General features: G+C 45.8%; 1 protein-coding gene and 1 pseudogene across 1 annotated transcript; both read left to right on the forward strand.

Moving 5' to 3' along the window:
* Nucleotides 1-12,225: 12,225 nt before the first annotated feature.
* Nucleotides 12,226-13,214, forward strand: LOC147982800 (uncharacterized). Its single transcript, XM_087539355.1, has 2 exons — nt 12,226-12,576; nt 12,954-13,214. The coding sequence occupies exons 1-2, from the start codon at nt 12,226-12,228 to the stop codon at nt 13,212-13,214; spliced, it is 612 nt and encodes a 203-aa protein (XP_087395481.1).
* Nucleotides 13,215-14,862: 1,648 nt separating this feature from the next.
* LOC147982801 (uncharacterized) lies at nt 14,863-15,710 on the forward strand (annotated as a pseudogene).
* The last annotated feature ends 8,148 nt before the right edge of the window (nt 15,711-23,858 follow it).

A 23,858-nucleotide genomic window follows, 5' to 3' on the forward strand; every position in this document is an offset into this window, starting at 1 on the left:
TTCCACCAGCCCCGAAGAACCAAGTCCGGCAACGGTCTGGTCAGTTAATTGTCTCTGGTTCGATCCCTTTATCAGCTAGATCATTCTGAGTCTTGGCCCACTTAGGCCAGGCTACGAGGTAGCCACCTGACCCCGTGCGATGGTGATGCTTCTTCTTCGCAGTATTTTGCTTGTTTGTCGCCGACATCTTCTTACTCTTTTCCGATGTCTTGTGGGCCACAAATGCGGGCCAGTGATCTCTGATCTTCTCATATCTGCCCTTGAATTCTGGTGTCTCTTTATTTTCGACAAACTTATTCAGCTCTTTCTTCCACCTCCTGAATAGTTCTGCCATCCTCTTAAGAGAAAAATACTTGATTAATTTCTCTTTAACTGGCTTCTCCGGATCATCCTCTTGCGATAGGGTGAAATTTGACTTCAGCTCAGTCCAAAGATCATTTTTCTGCATATCATTGACATAAGACACCTCAGGGTCTTCTGTAGCCAGCTTTAACCATTGCTGGATGCTGATCGGATCTTGTCCTTAACCAAAACCCCGCACTGAGCAACAAATGCGCTCTTTGTCCGGAGGGGTTCAATCGATTGGCCGCCGGGCGCGATTGCTATGATCTCAAACTTTTCATCCGAGCTCAATTTTTTCTTCGGGCCTCGTCTCTTTACCGAAGTTGTGCTCGATGTGGAGGGCTAGAAAAAAGAACAAAGACTTAATTAATATGTGTACATACCAAAACAACGAATGCATCAATTAGCTGGTCAGCAGAAGCTTAACTAATATATATATACCTGGCCGGACTCGGTTCGGTCACCGGAGACGTCATCACGGTCTCCTTCTTGCACCAGCATTGGGTCACCGGAGCCGTCCTCACGATCTCCTTCTTGCACCGGCATTAGGTCACCGGAGCCATCATAATCATAGCCAGCTGCTTCCAGACCATCGGTGTCGTTGAGAAACAACGAATAGACGGCATCACTTCCTCGTGCGATTATGTCCCCCAACAACTCTTCTTGTACTTCGTCTCGGGCGGTGTCCATAGTTTCTACAAATATTTACAACATGACAATTATTATTCAAACATGACAGATGGATATATTAGTGGCAAACGTAGAACTAATATTAATTAGTGGCCTCGACGCTGCTTCTCTAGGGTTTGGGGTGGCCTCGACGCTGCTTTTCTAGGGTTTGGGGTGGCCTCGACAATGCTTCAAGGATAAAAAAAGAAGAGGAAGTAGAAAACAAGAGAAGGAAGATTTCTTCTTCTCTTTTTTTCTTCTTCCTCTTTATTTTATCGGGCGCTCGCGTCACTTGTGGGACGTGGATGTACTGTCCGACACCAACGGCCACATGTATCTCACACCGACGATACTTGCTATTTAGGGTTTCCTCTGCCGCTCGGCGACCCTCACGACCCTCGTTCCTGATAAAAAAAGAGGAAGAAGAAGAAAAAAAAGAGGAGAAGAAAGAATAGAGGAGAACTCCTCTATTCTTTCTTCTCTTTTTTTTCTTCTTCCTCTTCTTTTTTTATCCTCTTCTTCCTCTCATGTTCGACGACCCTCGACCCCTCGGCGAACCTAGACCCCCTCTCGACCCTCGACCCCTCGACGACCGTCGACCCCCTCTCGACCCTCGACCCCTCGGCGACCCTCGACGACCCTCGTTCCCGATAAAAAAAAGAGGAAGAAGAAGAAAAAAAATAGGAGAAGAAAGAATAGAGGAGAAGAACACCTCTATTCTTTCTTCTCCTCTTTTTTTCTTTTTCCTCTTCTTTTTTTATCCTCTTCTTCCGCTCATGTTCGGCGACCCTCGACGACCCTCGTTCCTGATAAAAAAAAGAGGAAGAAGAAAAAAAAGAGGAGAAGAAAGAATAGAGGAGAAGAAAAAAAGAGGAGAAGAAAGAATAGAGGAGATCTTCTCCTCTATTCTTTCTTCTCCTCTTTTTTTTCTTCTTCTTTCTCTTCTTTTTTTATCCTTTTCTTCCTCTCATGTTCGACGACCCCCTCTCGACCCTCATATATAAAACATTTTCTTCCTTCTTCTTCCTTCTATTCCTTCTTCCTAAATATATAAAACTTTTTTAAAAATGAAACTAACCTAAAATGTACTAAATCAGAGAACATATATAGATAAAAAAATTCTAATTAAAAATCTAACTTTTGCATATATGTATTTTTAAAACATCATTACAATTGAAAAAATACATACATACATACAAAAAACATGTAAAAGATACATACATACATATATGAACATACATAAAAAATACATATATCTAAAAAATACATACATACATATATATATATGAAAATCTAAAAACATGTAAAAAAGAGCATGTATAAAAAAAATTGCACGGCGGCGGCGGGGGCGGCAGACGTGCGGTGCTCACAGAGGCGGCGACGCGTCGGGGCAGGGGACGGCGGCACGGCGACGACGACGGGGCAGGGGCGGCGCGTGTCGGGGCAGGGGACGGCGGCGAGCGGCGACGGTGTCGGGCGAGGGCGCGGGCGACGGCCGGCGAGGGCGCCGGCGACGGCGACTCAGGTCGCGGGCGACGGCGACGGCGGGGCGGCGGGCGGCGTTGGGGCAGCCTGGCGGCGTCGATGTGCTCGGCGTCGTCGGGGGCAACTGCGAGGGAAATGTGAAAATTTCCTAAGTGCTGGCTTATATTGGAAAGGCATTGGTCACGGTTCGTGGCACAAACCGTGACCAATGCCCCCCTTTAGTCCCGGTTGGTGCTACCAACCGGGACCAAAGGCCTCTTTTCAGCAGCCCAAAGGGCGGGAAGTGGCGGCCTATGGTCTCGGTTGGTAGCACCAACCAGGACTAAAGGAGGGCATTGGTCACGGTTTGTGCCACGAACCATGACCAATGCCCCCTTTAGTCCCGGTTGCTAGCACCAACCGGGACCAAAGGTTGTGTGCTAGAGCTGGCGCAGTGCGGTGGGATGTTTAGTCCCACCTCGCTAGCCGAGAGGGGCTTGGAGTGGTTTATAAGCTCTGCCGAGCCGACCACTTCGAGCTCCTCTCTACTGCAGGGTTACGGGCCTAAATCCACTGTCTATGCCTGTGGACCTACTGGGTCTCCTGCGGGCCATGAATCCTGGCCCATGATAGGGTTTCTAGTCGTATTCAGGCCGTGGGGCTCAGTAGGAGGCACTTTTTTGTTTTTTTGTTTTCTTATTGTTGCTATTTTAATTTTTTTTTTCTAGTTTTTTTTTTGTTGTTTTCTGCATTATTTATTTTATTTTGTTTTTTGCTTTATTTTTAAATTCTTTTTGCTTTTAGTTTTAGAAAAATTATAAACTTTCTGTTAGTGCCATTAGTTTTCAAATTTGAAAACACTTTTGTTTTCTTTACTTATTGTTGCTATTTTTAATTTTTTTTCCAGCTTTTTGTTTTGTTTTCTGCATTATTTATTTTCTTTTGCCTTTTCCTTTATTTTTTAATTCTTTTTGCTTTTAGTTTTAGAAAAATTATAAACTTTCTGTTAGTGCCATTAGTATTCAAATTTGAAAACACTTTTTAGTTTTTTTGCTTTTAGTGCCTATTTTTTTCCAGTTTTTTGTTTTGTTTTCTGCATTATTTATTTTATTTTGTTTTTTGCTTTATTTTTAATTCTTTTTGCTTTTAGTTTTAGAAAAATTATGAACTTTCTGTTAGTGCCATTAGTTTTCAAATTTGAAAACACTTTTTTAGTTTTTTTGTTTTCTTTGTTGCTTTATTTATTTTATTTTGTTTCTACTTACAACAAAATACTTATTGTTGCTATTTTTTTCCAGTTTTTTGTTTTGTTTTCTGCATTATTTATTTTCTTTTGTTTTTTGCTTTATTTTTTTATTCTTTTTGCTTTTAGTTTTAGAAAAATTATAAACTTTCTGTTAGTGCCATTACTTTTCAAATTTGAAAACACTTTTTTAGTTTTTTTGTTTTCTTTGTTGCTTTATTTATTTTATTTTGTTTCTATTTACAAAATTATAAACTTTCTGTTAGTGCCATTAGTTTTAGAAAAATTATGAACTTTTTGTTAGTGCCATTAGTTTTCAAATTTGAATAGTTAAAATTTGAATTCTTTGAAATTTGTGTGAATCACAAGTTTGTGATTAACTTTACTAAAAAAATGAACATAGATGCACCTATAGAGAAAATTCGACCTAAATTCATAGTTTTCAAATGAACTCTGAAAAAGTTGGCATAGCATACTCGTGTGTTACAAAGTTGGCATGGTATCATCATAATAGTTGCAGGAGAAAGTCTTCACTTTTTCTTCGCTTGTGTCATTTGCTTATTGCGCCGTAACCATGGATAATCTTCATCGTTTATCAGGATGCTTGGGTCAGCCTTGACATTGAAGGGAGGAATTTCATGAAACTTTTCATAATCTTCAGACATGTCTGTCTTGCCGTCCACTCCCAGGATATCCCATTTTCCTGAAAGAACTATGTGGCGCTTTGGCTCATCGTATGATGTATTCGCTTCCTTATCTTTTCTTTTTCTCGGTTTGGTATACATGTCCTTCACATAGATAACCTGTGCCATATCATTGGCTAGGACGAAAAGTTCGTCAGTGTACCCAAGATTTTTCAGATCCATTGTTCATTCCGTACTGTGTGTCTACCTGTACCCCGCCGCCTGACAGATTGACCCATTTGCACTTAAACAAAGGGACCTTAAAATCAGGTCCGTAGTCAAGTTCCCATATGTCCACTATGTAACCATAATATGTGTCCTTTCCGCTCTCGGTTGCTGCATCAAAGCGGACACCGCTGTATTGGTTGGTGCTCTTTTGATCTTGGGCGATCATATAAAATGTATTCCCATTTATCTCGTATCCTTTGTAAGTCAATACAGTGAAAGATGGTCCCCTGGACAACAAGTACAACTCATCACAAACAGTGTTGTCACCTGTGAGACGTGTTTCCAACCAACTGCTGAAAGTCCTGATGTGTTCACATGTAATCCAGTCGTCGCACTGCTCCGAGTGTTTGGAGCGCAGACTGTTCTTGTGTTCATCGACATACGGGGTCACCAAGGTAGAGTTCTGTAGAACTGTGTAGTGTGCTTGAGACCAAGAATATCCGTCCCTGCATATTATTGAGTCACTTCCAAGAGTGCCTTTTCCAGTCAGTCTCCCCTCATACCGCGATTTAGGGAGACCTATCTTCTTAAGGCCAGGAATGAAGTCAACACAAAACCCGATAACATCCTCTGTTTGGTGGCCCATGGAGATGCTTCGTTCTGGCCTAGCGCGGTTACAGACATATTTCTTTAGGACTCCCATGAACCTCTCAAAGGGGAACATATTGTGTACAAATTCAAGCCCCAGGATGACAATCTCGTCGACTAGATGAACTAGCACGTGCGTCATGATATTGAAGAAGGATGGTGGGAACACCAGCTCGAAACTGACAAGACATTGCACCACATCACTCCTTAGCCTTGGATTTCTGGATCGATCACCTTCTGAGAGATTGCATTGAGGAATGCACATAGCTTCACAATGGCTAATCGGACGTTTTCCGGTAGAAGCCCCCTCAATGCAACCAGAAGTAGTTGCATCCTAATCACATGGCAGTCATGAGACTTTAGGTTCTGAAACTTTTTCTCTGGCATATTTATTATTCCCTTTATATTCGACGAGAAGCCAGTCGTGACCTTCATACTAAGCAGGCATTTAAAGAAGATTTCTTTCTCTACTGTCGTAAGAGCGTAGCTGGCAGGACCTTTATACTGCTTCGGAGGCATGCCGTGTTTTTCGTGCAAACGTTGCAGGTCCTCCCGTGCCTCAGGTGTATCTTTTGTCTTCCCATACACGTCCTAGAAGAGTAGCAGGTTCACGCAAAGGTTCTTCGTCACGTGCATCACGTCGATTGAAGAGCGGACCTCTAGGTCTTTCCAGTAGGGTAGGTCCCAAAATATAGATTTCTTCTTCCACATGGGTGCGTGTCCCTCAGCGTCATTCGGAACAGCTAGTCCGTTGGGACCCTTTCCAAAGAATACGTGTAAATCATTGACCATAGCTAGTACGTGATCACCGGTACGCATGGCGGGCTTCTTCCAGTGATTTGCCTCGCCTTTGAAATGCTTGCCTTTCTTTCGACATTGATGGTTGGTCGGAAGAAATCGACGATGGCCCAGGTACACATTCTTCCTGCATTTCTCCATGTATATACTTTCAGTGTCATCTAAACAGTGCGTGCATGCGTGGTATCCTTTGTTTGTCTGTCCAGAAAGGTTACTGAGAGCGGGCCAATCGTTGATGGTCACAAACAGCAACACCTTTAGGTTAAATTCCTCTTGTCTGTTATCATCCCGCGTACGTACACCGTTTCCATTCCACAGCTGTAAAAGTTCTTCAACTAATGGCCTTAGGTACACATCAATGTCGTTGCCGGGTTGCTTAGGGCCTTGGATGAGAACTGGCATCATAATGAACTTCCGCTTCATGCACATCCAAGGAGGAAGGTTATACATACATAGAGTCACGGGCCAGGTGCTTTGATTGTTTCTCTGCTCCCCGAAAGGATTAATGCCATCCGCGCTTAAAGCAAACCATACATTCCTTGGGTCCTTTGCAAACTCATCCCAGTACTTTCTCTCGATTTTTCTCCACTGCGACCCGTCAGCGGGTGCTCTCAACTTCCCATCTTTCTTTCGGTTCTCACTGTGCCATTGCATCAACTTGGCATGCTCTTCGTTTCTGAACAGACGTTTCAACCGTGGTATTATAGGAGCATACCACATCACCTTCGCAGGAACCCTCTTCCTGGGGGGCTCGCCGTCAACATCACCAGGGTCATCTCGTCTGATCTTATACGCAATGCACCGCATACCGGGCATGCGTTCAGATCCTTGTATGCACTGCAGTAGAGGATGCAGTCATTAGGGCATGCATGTATCTTCTCCACGTCCAATCCTAGAGGGCATACGACCTTCTTTGCTGCGTATGTACTGTCAGGCAATTCGTTATCCTTTGGAAGCTTCTTCTTCAATATTTTCAGTAGCTTCTCAAATCCTTTGTCAGCCACAGCATTCTCTGCCTTCCACTGTAGTAATTCCAGTACGATACCGAGCTTTGTGTTGCCATCTTCGCAATTGGGGTACAACCCTTTTTTGTGATCCTCTAACATGCGATCGAACTTCAGCTTCTCCTTTTGAATTTCGCATTGAGTCCTTGCATCGACAATGACCCGCGGAGATCATCATCATCGGGCACATCGTCTGGTTCCTCTTGATCTTCAGCAGCTTCACCTGTTGCAGCATCATTGGGCACATCGTCTGGTCCCTCTTGATCTTCACCAACTCCCCCCCTTGCAGCATCACCGTATTCAGGGGGCACATAGTTGTCATCGAACTCTTCTTCTTCGTCGTCTTCCATCAGAACCCCTATTTCTCCATGCCTCGTCCAAACATTATAGTGTGGCATGAAACCCTTGTAAAGCAGGTTGGAGTGAAGGATTTTCCAGTTAGAGTAAGACCTCGTATTCCCACATTCAGTGCATGGACAACACATAAAACCATTCTGCTTGTTTGCCTCAGCCGCATCGAGAAACTCATGCACGCCCTTAATGTACTCGCAGGTGTGTCTGTCACCGTACATCCATTGCCGGTTCATCTGCGTGCATTATATATAATTAAGTGTCCAAATTAATAGAAGTTCATCATCACATTAAAACCAAAGTGCATACATAGTTCTCATCTAAAAACATATAGCTCTCCAGAGCATCTAATTAATTAAACCATACATTGAAACTATGTAAAACATTTCAATGCGAAAACAAATGCGATCATAATCGCAACCAAGGTAACAATTGATCCAACGGCATAATGATACCAAGCCTCGGTATGAATGGCATATTTTCTAATCTTTCTAATCTTCAAGCGCATTGCATCCATCTTGATCTTGTGATCATCGACGACATCCGCAACATGCAACTCCAATATCATCTTCTCCTCCTCAATTTTTTTATTTTTTCCTTCAACAAATTGTTTTCTTCTTCAACTAAATTTAACATCTCGACAATAGGGTCGGTTGGCATTTCCGATTCACATACATCCTACATAAATAAAATCTATGTCACGTTGGTCGGCATAATTTTCATAAACAATAAATGAACCAATAGTTATAAAGATAATATACATACCAAATCCGAATCATAGACAGGACGAGGGCCGACGGGGGCGGATACCAAAACCATCGCACTATATAAGATGCAATAATAAATGTAAGAAAATGATACAAGTATCTATCTAAACATACAAGTAAGAATATTTTTCCTTTCAGAAAGAAGATAAGAACAAGAGGCTCACCACGGTGGTGTCGGTGATGAGATCGGCGCGGGTGATCGACGGCGGTGAAGACGGGGACGGGGCGTGACGGACCGCTAAATCTAGACAAATCTCGAGGAAAATGGAGCTTGGAGGTCGAGCTTCGAGAGGAGAAAGCTTAAGTAGTGTGGCTCGGGCATTCCATCGAACACCTTGTGTGCATAAGAGGTGAGCTAGAGCACCACCAAGCCCTCTCCCCCTCGGCCAGAAAAAAACAGAGCAGTGTGCTCTGCTCTTACACGAGGGGGTATATATAGGAACCTCATTGGTCCCGGTTGGTGGCATGAACCGGGACTAAAGGGGAGCCTTTGGTCCGGGTTCAAGCCACCAACCAGGACCAATGGTGGTGGGCCAGGAGCGAGGCCCATTGGTCCCGGTTCGTCCCACCAACCGGGACCAAAAGGTCCAGATGAACCGGGACCAATGGCCCACGTGGCCCGGCAGGCCCCCTGGGCTCACGAACCGGGTCCAATGCCCCCATTGGTCCTGGTTCTGGACTGAACCGGGACTAATGGGCTGACCCGGCCTGGACCAAAGCCCTGTTTTCTACTAGTGTATTCATGTCAATCTGCATAGAAAACACTCCCGGTAGCAAGTTTTTCTTTACTTGCTTCCCTTCTCAAAATCTGTTGAGTAGAAGTATTCAACTGGCTAATAAAAACTGAAGAGTGCAGTAGCACTGCTTTCATCTTGATTAGGAGTACAGAAGAAGTGAGCCAAGTGTCTAAAATACTAAATAAAAGAACTGAAAACGAATGGAGGCTAGCTGACAGTTGAGCCGAACTAGTTGCAAATTCTAGCTCCCTCCAAAGAAGTCTTGTTCTCCTTCCTTTGATTTGAGGACTTAAAGGATATTTTTTTGATAAAAGGCGCTTTTATTATCTTATAAAAATGTAGCATCAAGTGCATACAAAGCATTGTGGGTAACATCCGGCATCTGCATAACTAAGATGCACATAGTCAATCCTAATAAGTTTGACAGAAAGAAAAGAAACAAAACCGACAAGACGGCAACAGTAGAGTCTTATAGTCCGACACTATGCCTACATTGAAAGTGTTGTGTAGAAGGGATAGAGAGGGATTGGTGGAATCATTGTTTATTTCTTGAGCCTCATGGGCATGATCAATTTGAAGTACAAGACAAGTCAGAACAAATCTTAGCGTATCTCATATTTTCTAACTAACCACGATACTCAACATCCCCCCGCAGTCACAACGATAGCGACACAGACTGAAGAAGAATCCGGATGTAAGATGACGGACATCCCCCCTATAGTCGTAACGGTCGGTGCATCGCGGAACTCATGGCTGGAGTGGAAACCGAGGAGGTTGCTCAAGCAAGGCGGTAGCCCTTTGTGCCGATGTCAATGTAGTCAAGAGTGTAGGGTAGTGTAGCCGTGGTCGAGGTAGCCGTGCGAGGGACGTCATGGTCGTGTCAAGTCGGGGTGGCCAGTCTCATGATAGTCGCCGTGGAGCCGCAGGCGCAAGGAGGTGCCGAGTTAGTCATGGGAGCAGTGGTGTCAAACTAGTGGTGCGTCGAGAAGAAGATGGTGTTGATGAGGTGTCACGCCGGGTTTGGCAAGCCTGGGGACATGTCATGGACGAAGGCAGACGTCGGTGTTGCCAGCACCGGGCATGCGTAGACAGACGAAGTCGATGTTGACGAGGCACGCTTCAGACTTGCTAGGCCCGGGGATACATCCTGGATGAAGGCATGTATCGGTGTTGCCAGCATTGGGCATTCAAAGATGGGGACCTACACGAGTTGTATGCCATGTCGAGGGGGCTAGCGGAGAAGGACTCGACAATGGTTGCAGCGCCGGTCGACATGGGGTAGAAGGTGCCGATGTCGACCGCGGTTGTCTTAGTAGATGAAGTGGTCAGGGAAGATAATGGTGACACCGGCGATGAGCTAGTGCTGGACAAAGATGAAGGAGGTGGATGGGTGGCGCGGCTTGGGTGTGCGAGTGGCAGCAGTGCCAAGGAAGAAGAGCGGTGGTGGCGGTGACGGCACCTAGGTTAGGAGCGCGGCAACGGTGTTCGAAGTAAGCAACAAAAGACCCCACAGCGTGACGAAGACAGGCACATACAGTGGCATTCCCACGCCCAGGGAGGCAACGTCGCGCATACCACGTGGAAGTTGATGCGCTGATACGACGGAGTGGACAGCGTGCCGCGGTGCTACGGCCTGAAGGGGCGATGGAGCGGCAGCGCGTGGGTCGGGGCACTACCAGGGAAAAGCCTGAACACAGAATCCTACCAGCAGCACGCTTTAAAACAAGGTGCTGCTGCTACATAGCAGTAGCACGTGCCCAAAAAACGCGCTGCTAAAATAAATGTAGTAGTAGCGTGCCTGTAATAAGCCGCGCTACTGCTATAATTGCCACGCCCCCGCCACCAAGCTAGTTATAGCAGCAACACCTTAATACAAAGAGCGCCACGGCTACTGATCATAGCAGTAGCGCCTTCTGGCAATGCCCGCTACTGCTAAGCCATTCTATCTTCCCCAACCGGCTACCTCTCACTCTCCTCTTTCCGCTCACACTCACACTCACTCGATCTCCCCCTCAATCCCCCTGCGTCGGTCCTCCCCGCTAGCCGCTGTCGCCTACCCCTCCTCCCTCTGCGCTGCCGTCACCTCCTCCTCCTCCCTGGACTCGGTAATTCTTCTCCCGCCACCCTCCTCCCCGCCCCTCCTCCATTCGGCGCCAGCCGGCCCCTCCTCGCTCTGCCTTCCTCCTCTGTCCTGCTTCCTCCTCCCTCCTCCAGTCGCCCCTCCTTCTCCCTCCTCCCTTCTCCATCCACAACACCCTCCTGCCTGCTACATTTTGATTTAGAAGGCTAGTTGATATTTTCTTGTTGATATGTAACATTTTGATTTACTTAATAGTTTGTAGTTGATATATAACAATTTTGATTTAGTATGATTAACTGATAAGTAAAAATTTAGACATAGTTGATAGTTTTTAGTTGATATAAGCCTCTGGTCTTATATAACACTTTGATTTAGGATAGTTTCTAGGGTTTAGAATAGTCGATGCTAGTTTGCTATGTTGGTTTGCATGTTGAGCTTGATGATCATCCCATGCTAAGTTACTACATGTGGTTGTTAGATCCATTCAGATCTTGTTTAATTAGTATTGATGCTAGCTTGTTAACTGATCCAAGTTTTTAGGGATTATAGCTAGCATACCGATGCTCTGATTAAGTTGTGGTTTTTGTGTTCCTCATAGTAGTGGTTTTTTATGCTATATTGAAGTTGGTGTACCACTGTTTTTTGATTGGGTTAATTCCAGCATCTATAGATCCTATTGTTAGTATCACATATAAACCTGAATATATTCATTTTGGCCTGTGTTGAGATATCTTGTTGTTTAGTTTAGGTTAGATGGCATAACACATTTGTGACCTTTGAGATGGCATAACATTGTTTTCCAAACTTTTTATATGCATAACATAAACAACAAAGCTTGATTAAGATAGATACATTGAGAACTTTATCTTATTCTTTTTTGAATTTTAGTTACTAAGCTTGAATATTTTTTTTCCGATTAAGATCGATGGATTGAGAACTTTATGTTATTGTTTTTCTTTCCTGTGAAGTGGGTCATTCATCTTTGCTCATATTGCTTTAGGAAAATGGCGCGACCACCACCGCCACCATGTCGACTGTGCAAGTCAAGGTGCGCCAGCAGCCTTACAACTCGCAAGCTGTTCGGCATGTACTTCCAGACGAGTTTTCGTCATGCGGCGGTAAGAAATTATATGAAATGTAACAATTATTTTGTTTTTACTGTTGGCATTAATGCATTGTGTCATTTTGCTTTCTTTACATAGATCGTCCCATGCAATGTGAGGTTGAAATTCAACAGGCTGACAGGAGAGGCTCCTAGGGGGGGGCACACTATGGAGGTCGAGAAAGGACGCAATATGTCACAGATTGGAGGAGATGGATGGGCCCGTTTCCTCGCCCGCATGCGTGTTACTAGTGGTGAGTTGATTAGCTTCACCTTCAGAGCAGAAAGATCCAAGCTAGCTGTCATTTATATCAACAAGGTGGAAGATGATGAAGATGACGAGGGTCCACTCGATGAAGATGATGAGGATCCACTTCATGAAGCCATCATAGCTCAAAGAATGAGGTTGAGCGAGGAGGAGGTGTGCAACCTATGGGACATAATTCCGTCACGTGATGACTTTGTCGGGGTGCCATTCGTGACCCGCCTGACAAGTACCATGGTCGATCGGCATGATATGGTATGTTATACTAACAGTAGTAATTTGATGATATATATATATATATATATATATATATATATATATATGCTTTATTGTTATACTTACAAATGCAAATTATCCGATGATATGCTTAGTGTAGAGTCCAATGATATGCTGTGTGGAATCTAGTTGATGATATGCTTTAGTGTAGAGTCCGATCACAGGCTTATTATTGTAGAATCCAAAAAACTATTAATAGTGTAGATACTCCATATATACTTATTAGTAGAATTCATGCTTAGTAGAAATGTGTAGTGTTGTGTCTTTTGATAGTGTAGAAATCTATACTTAGTAGAAATATATTTGCAAGAGTATGTGCGAGGCTACTTATTAATTGATATGTTTTTCTTATTCAGAAAATACCAAAGAGCCTATCTGTGAGTTGTGGTATCGAACCTGATGAAGAAGGCTCAGCTGGACTACGCCTTACTGCAAGGGGCTCCGTCACCACCTGTACTTACAGCGTGGACACGGACGATCGCACACACTTAAGCTCGGTTGGGTGGAAGAGATTCCTTGTTGGCAAGAATCTTCGTGTTGGACAGGCCATCCTAATTACTATTAGGAACACCCACCGCCCAGGCTTGAGGATGATGATCGTCGTCGATATCATCTAGAACTACATATGTGTGTGGCTGTATGACTATATATACCTGATAGATCTGCTATATATGTGAGTCCGCAAGACTACCTAGTACTTCTTGAAGATGCATGTTGACTATATATGAAATTGTTATCTAGTACTACCTAGTACCTATAATGCTTTATGATATTGTATGACTACTATATGGTATTGTGGTTAATGATATTGTTATCTAGTATATGTGAAATTGCAGTTTATTGAAACGGGATAGGAAGTAGGAAAAAATAATGAAAGATACAGCAGTAGCGCGGGGATAGGAAAGTGCTACACCTACTTAATAGTACCGCGTTCCAGAAAAGCGTTGCTGATATAGTTGGGCAAAGGCCGCGCTACTACTAACTGTTAGCTGCGGGTATAGACCGCGTTCCAGAAAAGCGCTGCGGGTATAGACCGCGCTACTACTAACTATTTGCTGCAGCGTCATAGTAGTAGCGCGGTACCCGCGCTGCTGATAGCCTCAAAACATGCGCTGCTACTAGGGTTTTCCCTAGTAGTGAGGCGACGGCGGGAAAGACCTCATGGCGGTGGCAGGGACCGCATGCCATGTTCTCTACGGCCTGATGGGGCGACGCAATGGCAGCGTGTTGGTCAGAGCAGCCACCGGGACGGCCTGAAACCGACGGCCTCGGGGTGACGGTGGACCGTAGGCTGCGGCACTATGGCCCGAAGGGGTGACGTAGCAGCTTACACGATTGAGTGCAGGCGCGGGGAGAACCACGGGACAGCGGCAGGGACTGCGTGCCACGCTCACTACGGCCCAATGGGACGATGCAGCGGTACAGCCATAGAACATCCTAGAGCGGACGACCTCGAGACGACGGTGGACTACGGGACGCGTCACTACGACCCGAAGAGGCATTGCAGCGACCGCGCACGGGTCGGTGCGACGATTGCAAGTGAGACCATGAGGTGGCGATGCTGCTGTCCGAAAGAACGACGCAGCTGCAACTCGTTGCTCGATAAGTGAGGATGAGCTTGATGACGATCTGCACATAAACCAGCCGAGATACGCACTCGCTGTGAATCACACCGAAAGTGCAAGCGCACGGGATAAGGACCAGCTACGGCGCGTCCGTTGTTGCAGACCACGCGGCGCAGTTCAGCAGTGTTAGGAATAAGACACGGTGGTGGTGGTGACCATTGTGTGCGTGCATGTTGGTCGTGCCGGACGCCATGGCGAGTGTGCGTGTGTGCATGTGTTGGGTGCGTGTCGAGTCTGTGTTCATGATTGAGTCATTGTCGGTTAGCAGCAGCAGCTGGACGCGTTAGAACGCGTCGTAGAGGCAGCGTAGGCGACGGGTTGTTGGGCGCTCGTGCGTGCGTGCGTAGGAAACAAAGGCTTGGGCGCTGCGTCTCGTAGGCTACACAGCCGGCCAAGATTTGGTTTGTTAGTGCGTCCAGATTGATATACGTAGGTGGTTAGGAGTCCAGATATGTTTTGGTTTGTCCAGCTATATATATGACAAGGATAAGAGGCATTCGGCGCCGTGGTTTGTTGCCAGAAATACATCTCCGCGTATCCTTTCTTTGTCTATGATCTGTCCCTCGAAACTAGTTCGTGCTAGTTAGGGTTAGACCCAACAATTGGTATCAGAGCCTCGTTTGTTTCTGTGCTCGTGGCCATGGCGATCGTCCCGCATGGCGCAGGGGGTAGCACGGCGTCGATGCCGATGCCGATGCTCACACCGGACAACTACACGGTGTGGGCGATCAAGGCCGAAGCCATCCTCGACGCCCAGAACCTCTGGGAAGCGGTGTCTTCGGCCGGTGACGCGGCGGTCGACGCGGGGAAAAACAAGACGGCGAGGGTGGTGCTGTTCGGTGCGCTCTCCGAAGACTTGTTGATGCAGGTATCGACGAAGAAGACGGCGGCTGAGGTGTGGGCCAGCTTGAAGACGAGGTTCGTCGGCGCTTATCGGGTCCAGGCGGTGCGGCTCTCCACTCTCCGTGGCGAGTTTGACAACCTGCGCATGGAGGAGGGGGGGGGGGGGGGGCGCTGGACGCGTACGCCGGCAAAATCGGCGGCATGGCAGCAAGGTATGCTGGCCTCGGCTCGACGCTCGGCGACGCCGCCATGGTGAAAAAACTGCTCGACACGGTGCCTGATCGGTTGTATGCCGCGGTGGCCGGGATCGAGCAGTTCTGCGACGTGGAGACGATGGCATTCGAGGAGGCGTTGAGTAGGCTCAAGGCGTTCGACGAACGCTTACGTCGGCGCACGCAGGACAACGGCGGACGAGGCGGCGATCAGCTGATGTTCACGGCGGCCCAGTGGGAGGCACGGCAGCGTCAGCACGGCGGCAACCTCGACCACGACGATGGTGCGAGCAGCGTGGCTTCGGGCACGAGACGGCGGCGCGGGAAGTGCTACAACTGTGGCATTCGTGGCCACTTCTCCCGTGACTGTCGGCAGCCGAAGAAGGAGAAGGCGCTCCTTGCCGACATCGACGACGAGCCGACCTTACTGTAGGTTGTGTCTTAGGGGGAGATTGTTAGGAATAAGACACGGTGGTGGTGGTGACCATTGTGTGCGTGCATGTTGGTCGTGCCGGACGCCATGGCGAGTGTGCGTGTGTGCATGTGTTGGGTGCGTGTCGAGTCTGTGTTCATGATTGAGTCGTAGTCGGTTAGCAGCAGCAGCTGGACGCGTTAGAACGCGTCGTAAAGGCAGCGTAGGCGAGCGGGTTGTTGGGCGCTCGTACGTGCGTGCGTAGGAAACAAAGGCTTGGGCGCTGCGTCTCGTAGGCTACACAGCCGGCCAAGATTTGGTTTGTTAGTGCGTCCAGATTGACATACGTAGGTGGTTAGGAGTTCAGATATGTTTTGGTTTGTCCAGCTATATATATGACAGGGATGAGAGGCGTTCGGCGCCATGGTTTGTTGCCAGAAATACATTTCCGCGTATCCTTTCTTTGTTTACGATCTATCCCTCAAAATTAGTTCGTGCTAGCTAGGGTTAGACCCAACAAGCAGGACATCACAGAAGCACATGCAACACACGGAGATTGGTCTCATGGTTTCCACACATACAAGCACGTGAGCAACCTGGAGACAGCCTATGCGCGGTTTTGCGTCCAGGCCGTGCAGCCCACCACCCGGCGCTCGAGCAGGCAGATCATCGCAGGCCACACAACGCGAAACGCACGACGGCGTGAAGTCGGCAACTGAACCAGCCAAAGACAATGAAGATGTCGATGAAGCAGATGCGCGTTGTAGACGACGAACGGCAGCGGGCGATGGCGAACTGATGTTAGATCCAAGAAACAAAAAGGAGTACCGATTAATTAATCGACGGGAGAGAGAAAAACCCGAATCAAAGGATTTGAAAAAAAAACTCTAGGACAGCCGATCAACTGGATCGGAGGACGAACCTAGGTACGAGTGGCGTGGCCCACGGTGGCGATCATGGAAATCGGCTGCCCTGGGGCAGCGCGATGCAGAAATGGTGGCTAGGGTTTGGAACGAGATTAGGCTGATACCATGTAAAAGGAATAAAGAGGGATCGATGAAATCGTTGTTTATTGTTTGAGTCTTGTGGTCAACTTAGAGTACAAGAAAAGCCAGAATAGATCATAGACTATCTCATATTTTCTAACCAATCACAATACTCAATATGTTGGTTGGTCGATCCGCAGGTTATACTGCCGTCCATCTTTTCCGAAAAGGGGGATTTATTACTTAAAAGGTTTAAGCATTACATCTGGCTTTTGCATAACTAAAATGCACATAAACAAACAAAGTCGTCTCGCACGAACAAAAAATAAAAAGGCAAAATACAAAGAAATATGTAGAGTCCATATAACGCCTAAAGCGGAGGTGAGCTAATCCTAAGATCATGCTGCCACCCATCTTGGGTAAAACTATCCCTCGCTGTATCCTCCAATCGTGTACACACCTCCGTAAACAGGTCTCGATTCTCCATGCGTTATAGAGAAAACCATAAACGAAGAGTCTCGATACATCTGTAGATAACCTGCATTAGAGAAATACTTTTATATCATTAAAAACCTTATCATTTCTACATAGCCAAAGCGATCAGATAACGGCAAGTGCTCCCACCCTAAGAAGAGTTCTAAACCTGTGATCAACCCCATGTAACCAGTTTCTATAAATACATTAGCAACACTATAGGGAGGATATAAGCCAGAAGCTATCTGGATGACTGGCCATATAGAACGAGCCAATTTGCATTGGAAGAAAAAAAATTATTGTCTCATCATAGTGACAAAAGACACATTACAGACTTCCGTACCAATTTCTCTTAATAATATTATTTTTAGTAAGAATGACTCCGCGACGAAGATACTACGCAAAGATTTTATCCTTAAAAGGAATCTTCATCTTCCAGATCTTCTTATTATTATCAACTGACACATCTTGGGGAAAAAAATTATCGCACTAACGTGGCAGGCCGCCTTGGTATAAAAAAATAAAACCAACTCAAGAGCTAACCCTTGTTGACATTTTTTTTATAGAAGAAACTCCGCGAGCACCGCGCGTCCAAGCCGGAACTCAAACTCGGGTAGGCTGACAGCAACTTAGTTGCCCAGCCAACCCCGTCCTCGCCGGCCGCCTTGGTATGATTCAAGGAATTTGAGGTTCTCCGTCGCACTAACCAGTGACTCGTTTTTCTTTCTCGGTGTCCAGAATCTACTCCAGTATTGTCTTGATTTTTTTATCCGTGTGCCAGCAGCATGCATGCTTTCCTGTTGGAACTTGTAAGTTCTTCATCATGTGTGATGTTATATACAACCTTCAAGAGTGTGTATGATGTTGATACGTCCCCGTCGTATAATAATTTTTGATTGTTCCATGTTGATATTATACAACTTTTATATATTTTTGGCAACTTTGTATATTATTTTTGGGACTAACATATTGATCCAGTGCCAAGAGCCAGTTCTTGTTTGTTGCATGTTTTTTGTTTCGCAGAAAATCAATATCAAACGGAGTCCAAATGGGATAAAAACGGACGGAGAATATTTTTAGAATATTTGTGAAATATGGGAAGAAGAAGCCACGCGAGAAGGTGCCCGAGGGGGGCACGAGGTAGGGGGCGCGCCTGCCCCCCTGGGCACGCCCCTGACCCTTGTGCCCCCCCCCCCCCCCCCCGTAAGGCGGTTCCTGCTCTTCTTTGTCCGCAAGAAAGCTAATTTTGGGAGAAAAATTTGGGCGAAGGTTTCAATCCAATCGAAGTTACGGATCTTCGGATATATAAGAAACGGTGAAAGGGCAGAATCCGAGAACGCAGAAATAGAGAGAGACAGATCCAATCTCGGAGGGGCTCTCGCTCGTCCCATGCCATGGAGGCCATGGACCAGAGGGGAAACCCTTCTCCCATCTAGGGAGAAGGTCAAGGAAGAAGAGAAGAAGAAGGGGGGCTCTCCCCCCTCGCTTCCGGTGGCGCCGGAACGCCACCGGGGCCATCATCATCACCGCGATCTTCACCAACACCTACGCCATCTTCACCAACATCTCCATCACCTTCCCCCCTCTATCTACAGCGGTCCACTCTCCCGCAACCCGCTGTACCCTCTACTTGAACATGGTGCTTTTTGCTTCATATTATTATCGAATGATGTGTTGCCATCCTATGATGTCTGAGTAGATTTTCATTGTCCTATCGGCAATTGGTGAATTACTATGATTGATTTAATTTGCTTGTGGTTATGTTGCTGTCCTTTGGTGCCCATCATATGAGCGCGCGTGTGGATCACACCATAGGGTTAGTTGTATGTTGATAGGACTATGTATTGGAGGGCAAGAGTGACAGAAGCTTCAACCTAGCATAGAAATTGATGAATACGGGATTGAAGGGGGACCAATATATCTTAATGCTATGGTTGGGTTTTACCTTAATGAACGTTAGTAGATGCGAATGCTTGTTAATAGTTCCAATCATAAGTGCATAGAATTCCAAGTCAGGGATGGCATGCTAGCAGTGGCCTCTCCCACATAAAACTTGCTATCGGTCTAGTAATGTAGTCAATTGCTTAGGGACAATTTCGCAACTCATACCACAAATTTTCCACACTCGCTATACTAACTTTATTGCTTCTTTACCTAAAACAGCCCCTAGTTTTTATTTACGTACTCTTTATATTATTGCAAACCTATCCCGTTACACATACAAAGTACTTCTAGTTTCATACTTGATCTAGGTACAACGAATGTTAAGCGTGCGTAGAGTTGTATCAGTGGTCAATAGAACTTGAGGGAATAGTTGTTCTACCTTTAGCTCCTCGTTGGGTTCGACACTCTTACTTATCGAAAGAGGCTACAATTGATCCCCTATACTTGTGGGTTATCAAGACCTTTTTCTGGCGCCGTTGCCGGGAAGTTATAGCGGTGGGGTGAATATTCTCATGTGTGCTTGTTTGCTTTATCACTAAGTAATTTTTATTTGCTGTTCTAAGTTGTTCTCTATCTTTAGTTATGGATATGGGACACGAAATACCAAAAAAATTAGGTGTACCCGCTACTCATGGTGATGGGGAACCTCCTAAAACCCTCGATGTTGGTTATGTGAAAAATATTATGTACTACTTTGATAATCTTGAGAAAACCCCATTCAATTATGTAATGGGAGACACGTTGGATCCACGTGAGTACCTTAGGGATTATCGCTTGACTCAAAAAGGGAAACTATTATGGGATCAAATTCATATGTTGCATTGGTATGCTCGGGAACTGTGCTTGAGATATGATTATACTTGTTGCTCTAGGATGAAGGCTCCACACCTTTCCTTTTCATGCAAATTTAATGATGATAATGAAGGAAATATGCCCTAGAGGCAATAATAAAGTTATTATTTATTTCCTTATATCATGATAAAGGTTTATTATTCATGCTAGAATTGTATTAACCGGAAACATAATACATGTGTGAATACATAGACAAACAGAGTGTCACTAGTATGCCTCTACTAGACTAGCTCGTTAATCAAAGATGGTTATGTTTCCTAACCATAAAAAAAGAGTTGTTATTTGATTAACGAGGTCACATCATTAGTTGAATGATCTGATTGACATGACCCATTCCATTAGCTTAGCACCCGATCGTTTAGTATGTTGCTAATGCTTTCTTCATGACTTATACATGTTCCTATGACTATGAGATTATGCAACTCCCGTTTACCGGAGGAACACTTTGGGTACTACCAAACGTCACAACGTAACTGGGTGATTATAAAGGAGTACTAGAGGTGTCTCCAAAGGTAGATGTTGGGTTGGCGTATTTCGAGATTAGGATTTGTCACTCCGATTGTCGGAGAGGTATCTCTGGGCCCTCTCGGTAATGCACATCACATAAGCCTTGCAAGCATTGCAACTAATGAGTTAGTTGCGGGATGATGTATTACGGAACGAGTAAAGAGACTTGCCGGTAACGAGATTAAACTAGGTATTGGATACCGACGATCGAATCTCGGGCAAGTAACATACCGATGGCAAAGGGAACAACGTATGTTGTTATGCGGTCTGACCGATAAAGATCTTCGTAGAATATGTAGGAGCCAATATGGGCATCCAGGTCCCGCTATTGGTTATTCACCGGAGACGTGTCTCGGTCATGTCTACATTGTTCTCGAACCCGTAGGGTCCGCACGCTTAAGGTTACGATGACAGTTATATTATGAGTTTATGCATTTTGATGAACCGAAGGTTGTTCGGAGTCCCGGATGTGATCACGCACATGACGACGAGTCTTGAAATGGTCGAGACGTAAAGATTGATATATTGGAAGCCTATGTTTGGATATCGGAAGTGTTCCGGGTGAAATCGGGATTTTACCGGATTACCGGGAGGTTACCGGAACCCCCCGGGAGCCATATGGGCCTTCATGGGCCTTAGTGGAAAAGAGAAAAGGGGCAGCCCATAGCTGGCCGCAGCTCCCCCCTTCCCTGAGTCCTATTAGGTCTAGGAGAAGGGGCCAGCCCCCCTCTCTCTCTTGCCCCCCCTTGGGAGTCCTAGTTGGAATAGGATTGGGGGGGGGGGGAATCCTACTCCCGGAGGGAGTAGGACTCTCCTGGCGCGCCCCTTGTGGCCGGCCAGCCTCCCCCCCTTGGCCCCTTTATATACTGAGGTAGAGGCACACTAGAACACACAAGTTGATCCACGTGATCTATTCCTTAGCCGTGTGCGGTGCCCCCTGCCACCATATTCCTCGATAATACTATAGCGGAGTTTAGGCGAAGCCCTGCTACTGTAGTTCATCAAGATCGTCACCACGCCGTCGTGCTGACGAAACTCTTCCCCGACACTTTGCTGGATCGGAGTCCGGGGATCGTCATCGAGCTGAACGTGTGCTCGAACTCGGAGGTGCCGTAGCTTCGGTGCTTGATCGGTTGGATCGTGAAGACGTACGACTACTTCCTCTACATCGTGTCATCACTTCCGCAGTCCGTCTGCGTTGGGTACGTAGATAACACTCTCCCCCTCGTTGCTATGCATCACATGATCTTGCGTGTGCGTAGGAAATTTTTTGAAATTACTACGAAACCCAACAGTCGCATCCGAGCCTAGGTTATTTATGTTGATGTTATATGCACGAGTAGAACACAAGTGAGTTGTGGACGATGCAAGTCATACTACCTACCAGCATGACATACTTTGGTTCGGCGGTATTGTTGGACGAGACGACCCGGACCAACCTTACGCGTACGCTTACGCGAGACCGGTTCCCTCGACGTGCTTTGCACATAGATGGCTCGCGGGCGACTGTCTCTCCAACTTTAGTTGAACCAAGTGTGGCTACGCCCGGTCCTTGAGAAGGTTAAAACGGAGTCTATTTGACAAACTATCGTTGTGGTTTTGATGCGTAGATAAGATGAGTTCTTGCTTAAAGCCCGTAGCAGCCACGTAAAACTTGCAACAACAAAGTAGAGGATGTCTAACTTGTTTTTGCAGGGCATGTTGTGATGTGATATGGTCAAGGCATGATGCTAAATTTTATTGTATGAGATGATCATGTTTTGTAACCGAGTTATCGGCAACTGGCAGGAGCCATATGGTTGTCGCTTTATTGTATGCGATGCAATCGCGATGTAATGCTTTACTTTATTACTAAACGGTAGTGATAGTCGTGGAAGCATAAGATTGGCAAGACGACAACAATGCTACGATGAAGATCAAGGTGTCACGCCGGTGACGATGGTGATCATGACGGTGCTTCGGAGATGGAGATCACAAAGCACAAGATGATGATGGCCATATCATATCACTTATATTGATTGCATGTGATGTTTATCCTTTTATGCATCTTATCTTGCTTTGATTGACGGTAGCATTATAAGATGATCTCTCGCTAAATTATCAAGAAGTGTTCTCCCTGAGTATGCACCGTTGCAAAAGTTCTTCGTGCTGAGACACCACGTGATGATCGGGTGTGATAGGCTCTACGTTCAAATACAACGGGTGCAAAACAGTTGCACACGCGGAATACTCAGGTTATACTTGACGAGCCAAGCATATACAGATATGGCCTCGGAACACGGAGACCGAAAGGTCGAGCGTGAATCATATAGTAGATATGCTCAACATAACGATGTTCACCATTGAAAACTACTCCATCTCATGTGATGATCGGTTATGGTTTGGTTGATTTGGATCACGTGATCACTTAGAGGATTAGAGGGATGTCTGTCTAAGTGGGAGTTCTTAAGTAATTTGATTAACTGAACCTAAACTTATCATGAACTTAGTACCTGATAGTATCTTGCTTGTTTATGTTGATTGTAGATAGATGGCTCGTGCTGTTGTTCCATTGAATTTTAATGCGTTCCTTGAGAAAGCAAAGTTGAAAGATGATGGTAGCAATTACACGGACTAGGTCCGTAACTTGAGGATTATCCTCATTGCTGCACAGAAGAATTACGTCCTGGAAGCACCGCTGGGTGCCAAGCCTGCTGCTAGAGCAACACCAGAAGTTATGAATGTCTGGCAGAGCAAAGCTGATGACTACTCGATAGTTCAGTGTGCCATGCTTTACGGCTTAGAATTGGGACTTCAACGACGTTTTGAACGTCATGGAGCATATGAGATGTTCCAGGAGTTGAAGTTAATATTTCAAGCAAATGCCCGGATTGAGAGATATGAAGTCTCCAATAAGTTCTATAGCTGCAAGATGGAGGAGAACAGTTCTGTCAGTGAGCATATACTCAAAATGTCTGGGTATAATAATCACTTGATTCAATTGGGAGTTACTCTTCCGGATGATTGCATCATTGACAGAATTCTCCAATCACTGCCACCAAGATGCAAGAGCTTCATGATGAACTATAATATGCAAGGGATGAACAAGACTATTCCCGAGCTCTTCGCAATGCTGAAAGCTGCGGAGGTAGAAATCAAGAAGGAGCATCAAGTGTTGATGGTTAACAAAACCACTAGTTTCAAGAAAAAGGGCAAAGGGAAGAAGAAAGGGAACTTCAAGAAGAACGGCAAGCAAGTTGCTGCTCAAGAGAAGAAACCCAAGTCTGGACCTAAGCCTGAAACTGAGTGCTTCTACTGCAAGCAGACTGGTCACTGGAAGCGGAACTGCCTCAAATATTTGGCGGATAAGAAGGATGGCAAGGTGAACAAAGGTATATGTGATATACATGTTATTGATGTGTACCTT

This window comes from Triticum urartu, chromosome 2A (assembly GCF_056163025.1).
Source record: "Triticum urartu cultivar PI428250 chromosome 2A, HENAU_Tu73, whole genome shotgun sequence".
NCBI lineage: Eukaryota > Viridiplantae > Streptophyta > Magnoliopsida > Poales > Poaceae > Triticum > Triticum urartu.

Excerpts from the sequence above, each read along its gene's own strand:
- LOC147982800 (XM_087539355.1), top strand. The coding sequence starts at position 12,226 with ATGGAGGTCGAGAAAGGACGCAATATGTCACAGATTGGAGGAGATGGA. Across the intron at positions 12,577-12,953 it reads TGGTCGATCGGCATGATATG|AAAATACCAAAGAGCCTATC; the intron begins GTATGTTATACT and ends TTTCTTATTCAG.